The sequence below is a fragment of the Nycticebus coucang genome, chromosome 6 (assembly GCF_027406575.1).
Source record: "Nycticebus coucang isolate mNycCou1 chromosome 6, mNycCou1.pri, whole genome shotgun sequence".
Classification (NCBI taxonomy): Eukaryota; Metazoa; Chordata; class Mammalia; order Primates; family Lorisidae; genus Nycticebus; species Nycticebus coucang.
Window position 1 is genome coordinate 45,962,126 of NC_069785.1, and position 13,882 is coordinate 45,976,007.

General features: G+C 39.3%; 2 protein-coding genes across 5 annotated transcripts in view; both read right to left on the reverse strand.

Annotated features, from left to right (window-relative positions):
• The window catches only part of FRMD5 (FERM domain containing 5), a 368,456-nt gene that overhangs the window by 125,790 nt on the left and 228,784 nt on the right, over positions 1-13,882 (reverse strand). The window lies entirely within an intron of this gene.
• LOC128588341 (phorbol-12-myristate-13-acetate-induced protein 1-like) lies at positions 6,064-6,521 on the reverse strand. The gene has a single exon (XM_053595095.1). It carries the CDS (start codon positions 6,311-6,313, stop codon positions 6,155-6,157), a length of 159 nt encoding a protein of 52 aa, XP_053451070.1. The 5' UTR covers positions 6,314-6,521; the 3' UTR covers positions 6,064-6,154.

The following is a 13,882-nucleotide window of genomic DNA, read 5'->3' on the forward strand; positions in this document are numbered from 1 at the left end:
GCTCAGCTGGAACAGAACTGCAGAATGTCCAGAGCAGTGAACCATGAGGAATGAGAGCAGATCAGCTGAGCAAAAAGATGAACTAGGCATCGCCCAAGGGACAGGGACAAGTGAAATGACCTCATATTTTGCTCTCCAATCAGAGTTCTCAAAAGTTATCTAAGCTAAAACATGCCAGGGGACACCAGAAAGAACTTCCCACTCCAGAAAGTCAGAAGGATAAAATTAACAAGGAATGAAAAGATGTAAAGAGGTATTTACCCCGATATCTAAATTACGATTTCAGAATTCAAGAGCTTAAAAAAGAGAAACATTGCAACCATCAATAAAAAGAAACAAAAAATGAATAAATAAAAAAATGAAATCATAGGCCAGGCACAGTGGCTCGCACCTATAATCCTAGCACTCTGGCAGGCAAGGCAGGCAGATCCCTTAGGCTCAGGAGTTCAAGACCAGCCTGAGCAAGACAGAGAGACCCTGTTTCTACTAAAAATAGAAAAAATTAGCCAGTTTTTGTGGCAGATGCCTGTAGTCCCAGCTACTCAGGAGGCTAAGACAGAAGGATCACTTGAACCTAGAAGTTTGAGGTTGCAGTGAACTAGGCTGATGCCATAGCATTCTAGCCTGGGCAAGAGAATGAGACTCTGTCTCCAAAAAAAAAAAAAAAAAGAAGGAAATCGTAAGATCAGTTAATGGATGTATTCTTGGCAAATAAAACACAACACAGGGCCAATGTGAAAGCATTCCAGGCAACAAAAAACCTAAACAGCCATTACACACTTGAAAGATACTCAATCTCACTGGTGATTGGGGTCCTACACTAAAACCACAATGAGATAACATCTTACATGCATTTGCAAATATTAAAAATTATGACAAGTACAATGAAAATAGTACTATGTTGCTGAGAGAAATTAACAAAGACCTAAACAAATGACAGGATATATTAACAAGTCAATTCTCCCCAACTTGATCTACAGATGCAATGCCAGTTAAAATTCCAAGAGGCTATGTTTGTAGAAACTACCAAAGAGATTCTAAAATTTCTGCAATAAAGGACCTAGAATAGGGATAACAACTTTGCAAAAGAAGAACAAATTTGGAGGCAAACAGATCAAGGAAACAGAATAAAGCATCTACAAATAGACCCACACATATCAATTTTCAACAATGTTATAAAGGCAATTCAGTGAAGAAAGGAAAGCATTTTAAACAGGTGGTGATGGAACAACTGGATATCTACACAGACACACACGCACAAAAAAGACAAAGACCGACCTCAATTCATACCTTGCTTCATCTAAAAAAAATTAACTTAAAATAGATCATAGGCCAAAATGTACAACATAAAACTATAAAACTTCTAGAAGAAAACATCTGTAACCTTTAATTAGGCAAATATTCCTTATACACAACATCAAAAACATAATTCATGAAAGCCAAATAGACTGGACTTCATAAAAATTTAAAACTTCTATTCTTCCAAAGAAACTGTTAAGAGAATGACATGACACATTACAGACTAGGAGAAAAATCACCTCATAATGATTAAAACACACATTTGGGCTCAGTGCCCATAGCTTAGTAGTTAGGGCGTTGACCACATACACTGGGGCTGGTGAGTTCAAACCCAGCCTGGGCCTGTTAAACAACAATGACAACTATGACAAAAAAAATAGCCAGGCGTTGTGGCAGATGCCTGTAGTCCCAGCTACTTGGGAGGCTGAGGCAAGAGAATTGGTTAAGTCCAAGAGTTGGAGGTTGCTGTGAGCTATGACGCCTCAGCACTCTACCAAGGGTGACACAGTGCAACACTGTCTCAAAAAATATAAAATAAATTGTACATTGGGTTTACATGATTTTCTGTATTTCTGTGTCTTCACAATTTTTTTAAGAGGGTTTTATAAAATTGTCCCAGGATCGTTTTTTAAATGAAACACACATCTTCTCTTTTTTAAAAAAACAAAAAGTTCTTTATTCCTCACTCTATTGGATAAATACAGATTTTTGCATGCTAAATTTCCTTAAAGGAAGATAGAAAGGTATTGGCAAAATACTGTCCCCTAAATTTCTAGTAAATAAGCCCGTAGTTCTGAGGACAACATGCTCTATTTTTGGCAACACAGAAATTTCTATACAAAGGGTTCAATTTGCTTCCCATGGCATGTTTGTCCTATACTCCTTCCTAGGCTTATAGAAGCGTATACTGATTCATGATTATTCAGTCCACTGCTAAGGCAAAGGACTGGAACTTGAACTCAGCCTTCCATGTTTTAAAAGTGTCTGTCTTCTCTGAGATTCAAAATAGTTTTTTCTTCTGGATTGGGTGAGGATAGTGGGACAAGGGAATTTAGAAACATTATTACAATTTTTTTTTTTTTTTTTTTTGAAACAGAGTCTCACTTTGTCACCCTTGGTAAAGTGCCATGGCATCAAAGCTCACAGCTACCTCAAACTCTTGGGCTTAAGCGATTTTCTTGCCTCAGCCTCCCAAGTAGCTGGGACTACGGGCACCCGCCACAACACCCAGTTATTTTTTTAGAGATGAGGTCTCACTCCGGCTCAGGCTGGTCTGGAACCTGTAAACTCAGGTAATCCACCCTCCTCGTGTTCCCAGTGCTGGGATTACAGGCGTGAACCATGGCACTTAGCCCATGATTTTTTTTTTCTTTGAGACAGAGTCTCACTTTGTTACCTTCAATAGAGTGCCATGGCACAATAGCTCACAGTAACCTCAAACTCTTGGGCTCAAGTGATCCTCTTACCTCAGCCTCCTGAGTAACTGGGACTATAAGCACTCACCACAATGCCCGGCTAGTTTTAGAGATGGGCTCTCACTCTTAGGCTGGTCTTACACACTTGAGCTCAGGTGATTCATCCACTTCAGCCTCCCAGAGTGCTAGGATTTACAGGTGTGAGCCACCACAGCTGGCCCAGAATTTTTTTTTTTTTACACAATAAAAAAGTAATAGGTATTGGGCAATTCTGTGAAACTCAAGACTTGAAGAACAAAACCAATTTCTAATTGGAGAGCTGAATATTTAGAGTAAGGGAACCAGACCATATTACATTATAGCTGAATTCTAAGCTCAAAATGCTAGTCAGAATCCCAGATGTTCCATTTAAATTCCTCCAGTTGCCACTTTGAAATACTAGTCTATAAATTTAATTGGTTGTAAGTATGATTTCACCAGATGCTTGTTTACTCTTTTAATGCAGCATTATGTTGCTTTTAATAAGGTATTCAGGCCCTACAAAGTATGCTTCCAAAAAAAAAAAAAATCAAAGCTAATTCACTATACTTAAGTCCTTCTCTAAATCAATAAAACTTCCCTCTGCGTAAGTATAATAAGTACCTCAACTGTGGCAGCTCTTGTAATAGAGGACTGCCCCACTCTTGTACAAGCTCTTCAGAAAATGGACAAAGCTGGCCGGGTGTGAGATACCCTTTTAGAAAAACATATGTTCCTCTGTTTAGGAAGAGTTAGTATTAGGGAAAATACATCTAATTTCTATCTGCATTTTTTGCTTTTATTTTTCTAAGATGGTCCTGGCAAGAGATTGAAAGTGAATGGATCTGGTAGTTCTCTAAGACTTGGTGATGGAAGAACCATGAACAGGAAGGCATTGGGATGACCTGGTTTATGGCTCGTCCACTAGGTAGACAGAAGTTCCTACTGAGATAGTTCTTGTTCTGAGTTTTGCCTAAGAGCACATCTATAGAGAGCACCCCCCACACATACTCACACACATTTTCCCCACTCTTCCAGAATAGAATCACTAAGTAAATCTCATACCTACAATAATTTTAATGAATATGCCTTCTAAAAGCTCTTCTTAGGATCGGCGCCAGCCACATATACCGAGGCTGGTGGGTTCGAACCCTGCCCTGGCCAGCTGAACAACGATAACTGCAATACGAAAATATACGGGTGTTGTGGCAGGTGCCTGTAGTCCCAGCTACTTGGGAGGCTGAGGCAAGAGAATCACTTAAGCCCAAGAATTGGAGGTTGCTGTGAGCTGTGAGGCCACGGCACTCTACCGAGGGCGACGAAAGAAGACTGTCCTAAAAAATTAAAAATTAATTAATTAAAAGTTCTTAATAGAATCATCTTGACTATGAAGAAATAAAATATCTTACAGTAGTAGAAAATGATTTAAGGATATCAGAGAAATTTATAAAATGTCATTTAATTAGTTCATTAAGGAATGCATAGGGTTGGCCAGACTGGTTCATGCCTATAATTATAGCATTTTTGGAAGCTGAGGTAGGAGGGTGGATTGAGGCAGCAGTTTAAGACCAGCCCGGGCAACACAGCAAGTTTTGTTTTACAAAAAACAAACAAACAAAAAAATTACCCAGGAGTGGTGGTTCCTGCCTGTAGTCCTAGCTACTTGGGAGGCTGAGGCAGAAGGATCATTTGAGCCCATGAGTCCGAGGCTGCAGTGAGCTGTGAATGAGCACCCATGGCACTCTAACAATGGTGACAAAGTGAGACTGTACTGTGGCCTGGGTAACAAAGCAAGAATCCATATCTAAAAAACAAAACAATATAGAAGGAAGAAAGGGAAGGAAGGAAGGAAGGGAGGGAGGGAAGGAGGGAAGGAAGGAAGGAAGGAAGATGGAAGCAAGCAAGCAGGCATGGATCTCAAGAGTTTAGAGTAGTGAAAAAGTAAAAGTATTATTTACTTATAGCAAATTGCTTTCACGTAGAATGAAACTAGGACACCATAGCTTTTAACCTTCTTTTCATTTGTTACTGTTTTTCTTTGGAGAAAAAGAAGAAGACCAATGGAGGACTTTTAAATATATATATATTTTTTATTTTTTTGAAAAGAATGGTGATAACTTTTAATAGTTTTATAGTGACAACATACCAATTTTCAAATGTGTACATACATTTAAATAGACCATAAATACCCATATGGCAAAATATCTACCTCTTGGCAGAAAAAACATCTTTCCATCTAAACAGCCTTAATACTGAGAAAAACAAATGTGAGGTAAGTTTTCATAAAAAGTGACTATACCCTATATTATTTTTACTGTAAAAATTCAAGTAGTTATAAAATCCTTGTCTCAAAACTCAAAAATGGAACTGTAACACACACCTTCAAATGAAACAATATTTTGATTATAAATAGATAAAATAAATAGTTACTTCTGCTGAAATTCAATCATGCCATTATTTTCATGTATGTCTATATGGGATTTTCATTGTGAATAAGAAATATCTGTCCCTTTTTAAATCAAAGTATATTCTAATTATGAAAATGTTATTTCTTTTAAAAGATCGCTTTTCTTAGGATACACACTGATTAGTATTTTAGTTTTTAGGAACATCTTTAGAATGAGTACTGGCCTTTTAACTGCATCAGTTGAAAAGTCAAATTCTATTTTTTTCATTTTCCCTAGTTATCCCAAATCCTCTTTTCTCATTTTATGTTCAATGTGCAAGACTTTTAACTAGCACCAAGTAGTCCTCCTATAAAACCCAATTTTTTCAAAGTTATTTTCCAGTTTTCCACACTTTCCAGTTAACCCCACGGAACACATTTAATGAAAGTCATCTGAACAGAATCAACACAATTTGAATCAGAACAAATTAACTTATTTTACATTATGTAGTGACCTATGCAATCAACATTCAATAACATTCAGTGTTCTCAGAACGAAATTTGTCCTTTTAACAAGACAATATATATATAAACTAAATAGTATACAGTGCTCTGGAGTTGGCACTGAAAAGTAAAAAAAACAAAACAAACGAACAAAAAAAACCCAACACTGAACTATTTCTTTCAGCCTTAATCTTATTTTCAACTCCTTTTATACCAGGCTGGGCAATGACCTTCAGCAAAAATAACAGAATAATTCTCTAACTAAAAAGTGTTGTTTTCAAATAAACAAAGTAGTTTTACAATGTTCTCACATTGACAAATGACATATGAAAACCCCCCCACAGAAATTCTTCTGAGGTATTCCATCTTCACTTCTCAAGGGCATCCACAAGCAAGTGAATGCTCCTTCTCACTCCTATCAATTACATGCAATGAGACCTCTCTTCGAATTTATGAAATTTGTACCACTTGCACCTATTGTGGGAAACTTCCCTTTCGAAGGAGTCCCCTTATGCACAAGTTTTTGTTGCAGTCAGGTTCCTGAGCAGAAGAATTTGGTTATCAGATTCAGAAGTTTCTGCTGGAAATTCAGTTTGTCTCCCAGTCTCCTGAGCTGAGCAGCACACTCCTCTTCCAGCTCAGTGCGCGCGGGGCTCGGTTGCGCGTTCTTACGCGCCTTCTTCCCGGCCATCTCCACAAGTGCCGCCGCGAACGCTGCTGCGGATCCCGGGGTCTCAGTCTCCCAGCGTGAGCACCTCGGGCGTCTGCAGGATGCGAAGTGCGCGTGGGCAGCCGGGCGGGACCCGGTGGCGGTACGGGAAAAACGAGAAGCACGGAGCTGCCAAGCAAGCACAGTCGTGCCAGAACCTCTGAGGTCCTTAAATATATTTTAATTTAAAGTTTCATTGGAAAGTCTTCATTGCTTATAGAAAAAACTAGTAAAATTAACTCTGGTGCTCATTAGTGTATAATACTTAGGTTTTCTGAAGAAAAGTCTTTGACAGAGTCCATTTTTTAACTCCTGAATGAGTGACAAGCTAAAGGTACCAAATGGAGATGAACCAGTCGCTGCGTAGGCCAAGCCATAAAGTAGAAAATGATGGAAAATGGCAGAGAGACATCTAAATACAGCAAGCAGATTATGGAATATTTAATATAAGGCTAATGAGGATTGCATGGATTCATGGAAGAGTAAAAGTCAAAAACAAACCAACAAAACACACTGGGTTTTATACATAGGAAACCTGCCAGCAATCTTCGCTATTTTTAGGATTCAATTTTTATACTTCACTAGGGGAGAAAAGGGACTTTGGCAACTCTACTAAGAAGTTTTTAAAGATACGTTGGATCTTCATAAAGTATGCTTTTAAAGCAGTGGTTCTCAACCTGTGGGTTGCAACCCCTTTGTAACAGTGAAAATACATCAGGGCATTAGAAAGGTTGAGAACCACTGTTTTAAAGTTTTTTGAAAAGGAAAGATAACAGAACATTTAAAATGATTATCTTAAAATTGATTACTACAGGGTTGCCAAAGAACAGAATATAAGTTTCTTTGTTTATCAGGGTGTCAAATAATGTTTAAATATTTATTGATGGGCCGGGCGTGGTAGCTCAACTTATAATCCTAGAACTCTGGGAGACAGAGGTGGGTGGATTGCCTGAGCTTAGGAGTTGGAGACCAGCCTGAGCAAGAGCAAGACCCCATCTCATAATACTACTCAGACATTATGGTGGGCACCTATAGTCCCAGCTACTCGGGAGGTTGAGGCAAGAGGATCATCTGAGCCCAGAAGTTGGAAGTTACTGTGAGCTATGATGCCACAGCATTCTATTGAAGGTGACAAAGTAAGATTGTCTCAAACAAACAAAAAAATTTATTCATGTGAATGTGAGCCTTCACTTGGAAAGAAAAAACTGGGCAGTCTCTTGAAAACTAAATCTCCCAGTAGAGCAAGATGGCGGCCAAATAACAGGTTCCGTGCAACTGGGCACAGAAAGTCTGGGGAGATAAGACTCCAGGCATCTCTGGTTGGTGGGATCTACCTATAATCATCCCTTTGAGGATACAGGGAGTCAGCAAGGGACTTCTGGATCCCAAGAGGAGGACAAAAATAGTGGAAAACTGGCAAGTGGTTGCTTGTGTTTGATCAACCTAATCGTGCTGGCGACCATAAGTACAAGCAGCACAGAGACTGCAAACCGGAAAGGCCTTACCTGTGAATTGCTTTGGTGTTTTTGGACTTGGCACTCAGTTGAACTGCCTTGGGGAGAGCTTGAGCAGGAGTGCGGAGAACTTTGGACATTGTCTAGGGCCCCAGACTGAGCCACTGAGCCAGACAGAGCTAATAGTGTTTGGCTGTGGGCCGCAAGGAGCCATTGTGAGAGAACTGCCCTGACAAGCTCCGCCCTCAGGGTTGCAGAGCAAGAATCCGGTGGGAGCTAGTAACCTACTGACTGAGCAGCCTAAAGGCGGGGACTGAGCTGCCTTACAGCCTTAACACTCAGGGGCAGAGTGAGACCGGTTTTGGCACACTGGAGCTCCAGGCTATTGCCCTGGGTAGAGTGCCGTGGTGACACAGCTCATAGCAACCTCAAACAACTGGGCTTGGTGCTGCCCATAAGAGCTGCGCTGCAAACCCCCGACCCGCGCCCTGCGCCCGCTGGACCTCCACATGCCCGGACCCGGAACTGCGGGAGCCACGCAACCCCACGTCCTCCCTCCTGTACCCTCCCTGCCTCTACACTGGCCCACTTGTCTGGCCAGGGACTCTGGTAGCCGCGTACCCTCTGGAGCCCTCCCTGCCTCTGTGCAGAGCCCTTCTCCTGGCCAGAGACTGTTGGAGCCTTGGGCTCTCTGTGCCAAAGTCACTGAGCATCAGGCACTCCCAGAACCATGTGTACCACCTCCCACCCTGTTGCTGGATCCGGGTGTGTCACACTCCAGAGCTGCTTCGACAACCAAAACTCCCTGGCTGGGGCAGCCCCAGAGGAACTACACAGGGTCACTCCCTACAAAGATCCAGCAACAATATAGTGATCCCCTGGGGTCTAATCTTGGAGAGAAACCTCCCCAACTCTGAGGACGGCCAGAGGCAATGGTGAAAAACAATCATGAGGTGAAATCAACAAAAAAACTCTGGCAATATGAATGATCAGAGTACATAAATACTTCCAAGGATCAATGGGGCAGACACAGCACAAGATCCCATGCACAAACAAATAAATGAGATGTCAGAAATCGAATTCAGAATCTGGATAGCAAATAAGATCGAATTAGAATTCCAAGCAGTAACCCAAAAGATATCTCAAGAATTCAACGAATTCAAAGACCAAATGACCAAAGATTTTGACACACTGAGACAAGAAGTTGCATCCCTCAAAGATCTGACAAACACAGAAGAATCCCTCAGTAACAGAACGGAGCCAGCAGAAGAAAGGATTTCTGACATTGAAGACAAAGCTTTCGAACACTCCCAAACTCTCAAAGAGGAAGAGAAATGGAGGGCAAAAACAGATCACTCTCTCAGAGAACTCTGGGATAATTTGAAGAAAACCAATATTCATCTTACAGGGATCCCGGAAAGCGACGAAGTGGCTTCACAAGGAACAGAGTCTCTTCTCCATGAGATTATGAAGGAGAACTTTCCAGACATGCCAAGAGATTCTGAAATTCAGATAGCAGACAGTTTCAGAACTCCAGCACGACTCAACCCGAATAAGACATCCCCCAGACACATCATAATCAATTTCACTAAAGTTAATATGAAGGAGAAAATTCTGAAAGCAGCCAGACAAAACAAAACCATCACCTACAAGAGCAAGAATATTAGAATCAATGCACATCTCTCTGCTGAAACCTTTCAAGCTAGAAGAGGATGGTCATCAACTTTTAAGCTCCTAAAACAAAATAACTTTCAATCCAGGATCCTGTACCCAGCTAAACTGAGTTTCATTTATGACAGAGAAATTAAATACTTCAATGACGTTCACATGTTGAAGAAACTTGCCGTAACTAAAACAGCTTTCCAGGATATTCTCAGACCTATCCTCCATAACCAGTGTAATCCTCCACAACAAAAATAAACCTACCCAGAAAATTTTGATCAAATTCCAACTTCTACAGTCGCAAGAGGATTTAAAATGTCCACTGGACTCTTGAAAGGCTTATCAATATTCTCAAATAATATGAATGGTTTATTTCTTTTTCTTTTGTTTATTGTTAAATCATAGCTGTGTACATTAGTGCAATTGTCTGTACCCATTCTAAGATGCACCATAGATGTGGCCCCACCTCTTACCCTCCCTCCACCAAAACCTCCCCCCTCCCTTCCCCTTCCTTTGCCCTTTCCCCATAGTCTTGTGCTATAGTTGGGTTATAGTCTTCATGTGAAAGCTATAATTTAGCTTCATAGTAGGGCTGAGTATATTGGATACTTTTTCTTCCATTCCTGAGATACTTTGCTAAGAAGAATATGTTAATATGAATGGTTTAAATTGTCCTCTAAAGAGGCACAGGTTGGCTGACTGGATACAAAAACTCAAGCCAGATATCTGCTGCATACAAGAATCGCATCTTACATTAAAAGACAAATATAGACTCAAGATGAAGGGATGGTCATCTATACTCCACTCAAATGGAAAGCAGAAAAAAGCAGGCATTGCCATCTTATTCACAGACGCAATAGGCTTTAAACCAACCGAAATAAGGAAGGATAAGGATGGACACTTCATATTTGTTAAAGGTAATACTCAATATGAGATTTCAATTATTATTTATGCACCCAACCAGAACACAACTCAATTTGTAAGAGAAACTCTAACAGACATGAGCAACTTGATTCCCTCCACCTCCATAGTAGCTGGAGATTTTAACACCCCTTTAGCAGTGCTGGACAGATCATCCAAAAACAAGCCAAGCAAAGAAATTTTAGATTTAACCTTAACCATTCAACATCTGAACTTAACAGACATCTACAGAACATTTCATCCCAACAAAACTGAATACACATTCTTCTCATCAGCCCACGGAACATATTCCAAAATCGACCACATCCTAGGCCACAAATCTAACCTCAGCAAATTTAAAAAAATAGAAATTATTTCTTGCATCTTGTCAGACCATCAAGGAATAAAAGTTGAACTCAATAACAACAGGAACCTACATACGCATACAAAAACATGGAAGCTAAACAACCTTCTGCTGAAGAATAGATGGGTTATAGACGAGATTAAGAAGGAAATCATCAAATTTTGGAAACAAAACATCAATCAAGACACGAATTACCAGAACCTCTGGGATACTGCAAAGGCAGTCCTAAGAGGGAAATTTATAGCACTGCAAGAAAACGGAAAGAGAGAAAGTTAATAACTTAATGGGACATCTCAAGCAACTGGAGAAGGAAGAACACTTCAACCCCAATCCCAGCAGAAGAAAAGTAATAACCAAAATCAGAGCAGAATTAAATAAAATTGAAAACAAAAGAATTATACAACAGATCAATAAATCCAAAAGCTGGTTTTTTGAAAAGATCAATAAAATAGATAAACCTTTGGCCAACCTAAGCAGGAAAAAAATAGTAAAATCTCTAATTTCATCAATCAGAAATGGTAACGATGAAATAACAACAGACCCCTCAGAAATTCAAAAATTCCTTAATGAATAGTACAAGAAACTCTACTCTCAGAAATACGAAAATCTGAAAGAAATCGACCAATACCTGGAAGTACACCACCTACCAAGACTTTGCCAGAATGAAATGGAAATGTTGAACAGGTCTATATCAAGTTCTGAAATAGCATCAACTATACAAAATCTCCCTAAAAAGAAAAGCCCAGGACCAGATGGCTTTACGTCAGAATTCTACCAAACTTTTAAAGAAGAACTAGTACCTATATTACTAAACCTCTTCCAAAATATAGAAAAAGAAGGAATATTACCCAATACATTCTACAAAGCAAACATCACCTTGATCCCCAAAGCAGGGAAAGACCCAACAAGAAAAGAAAATTATAGACCAATATCACTAATGAATATAGATGCTAAAATACTCAATGAGATCCTACCAAACAGAATCCAGAACACATCAAAAAAATTATACACCACAAACAAGTGGGATTTATCCCAGGGTCTCAAGGCTACTTCAATATACGTAAATCTATAAATGTAATTCAACACATAAACAAACTTAAAAATAAGGACCATATGATTCTTTCAATTGATGCAGAAAAAGCTTTTGGTAATATCCAGCATCCCTTCATGATCAGAACACTTAAGAAAATTGGTATAGAATGAACATTTCTTAAACTAATAGAAGCATCTACAGCAAACCCACAGCCAATATCATATTGAATGGAGTTAAATTGAAATTATTTCCACTTAGATCAGGAACCAGGCAAGGTTGTCCATTGTCTCCATTGCTCTTTAACATTGTAATGGAAGTTTTAGCCATTGCAGTTAGGGAAGAAAAGGCGATCAAGGGTATCCACATAGGGTCAGAAGAGATCAAACTTTCACTCTTCACAGATAGTATGATTGTATATCTGGAAAACACTAGGGATTCTACTACAAAACTTTTAGAAGTGATCAAGGAATACAGCAATGTCTCAGGCTACAAAATCAACACCCATAAATCTGTAGCCTTTATATATACCAACAATAACCAAGCCGAAAAAACAGTCAAGGACTCTATTCCTTTCACAGTAGTGCCAAAGAAGATGAAATATTTGGGAGTATACCTAACAAAGGATGGGAAAGATCTCTACAAAGAGAACTATGAAACTTTAAGAAAAGAAATAGCTGAAGATGTCAACAAATGGAAAAACATACCATGCTCATGGCTGGGAAGAATCAACATTGTTAAAATGTCCATACTACCCAAAGCAATATATAATTTCAATGCAATTCCTATTAAAGCTCCATTGTCAGATTTTAAAGATGTTGAAAAAATAATACTTCATTTTATATGGAATCAGGAAAAAACCTTGAATACCCAAAACATTACTTAGCAATAAAAACACAGCAGTAGGAATCACGTTACCAGACCTGAGACTGTACAATAAATTGATAGTGATCAAAACATCATGGTATTGGCACAAAAACAGAGAAGTAGATGTCTGGAACAGAATAGAGAACCAAGAGATGAACCCAGCTACTTACCATTATTTGATCTTTGACAAGCCAATTAAAAACATTCAGTTGGGAAAAGATTCCCTATTTAACAAATGCTGCTGCGTGAACTGGCTGGCAACCTGTAGAAGATTGAAACTGGACCCACACCTTTCACCATTAACTAAGATAGACTCTCATTGGATAAAAGATTTAAGGCACGAACCTATAAAAATACTAGAAGAGAGTGCAGGGAAAACCCTTGAAGAAATCGGTCTGGGCGAGTATTTTATGAGGAGGACCCCCTGGGCAATTGAAGCAGCTTCAAAAATACACTACTGGGACCTGATCAAACTAAAAAGCTTCTGCACAGCCAAGAACATAGTTAAGTAAAGCAAGCAAACAGCCCTCAGAATGGGAGAAGATATTTACAGGTTATGTCTCCGACAAAGGTTTAATAACCAGAATCCACAGAGAACTCAAACGTATAAGCAAGAAAAGAACAAGTGATCCCATCGCAGGCTGGGCAAGGGACTTGAAGAGAAACTTCTCTGAAGAGGACAGGCACGCGGCCTACAGACATATGAAAAAATGCTCATCATCTTTAATCATCAGAGAAATGCAAATCAAAACTACTTTGAAATATCATCTAACTCCAGTAAGATCAGCCTATATCACAAAATCCCAAGACCAGAGATGTTGGTGTGGATGTGGAGAAAAAGGAACACTTCTACACTGCTGGTGGGAATGCAAATTAACACATTCCTTTTGGAAAGATGTTTGGAGAACACTTAGAGATCTAAAAATAGATCTGCCATTCAATCCTATAATTCCTCTACTAGGCATATACCCAGAAGACCAAAAATCACATCATAACAAAGATATTTGTACCAGAATGTTTTTGCAACCCTATTCATAATTGCTAAGTCATGGAAAAAGCCCAAGTGCCCATTGATCCACGACTGGATTAATAAATTGTGGTATATGTACACCATGGAATATTATGCAGCCTTAAAGAAAGATGAAGACTTTACCTCTTTCATGTTTACATGGATGGAGCTGGAACATATTCTTCTTAGTAAAGTATCTCAAGAATGGAAGAAAAAGTATCCAATGTACTCAGCCCTACTATCTAACTAATTTATGGCTTTCACA

Excerpts from the sequence above, each read along its gene's own strand:
- LOC128588341 (XM_053595095.1), bottom strand. The coding sequence starts at position 6,313 with ATGGCCGGGAAGAAGGCGCGTAAGAACGCGCAACCGAGCCCCGCGCGC.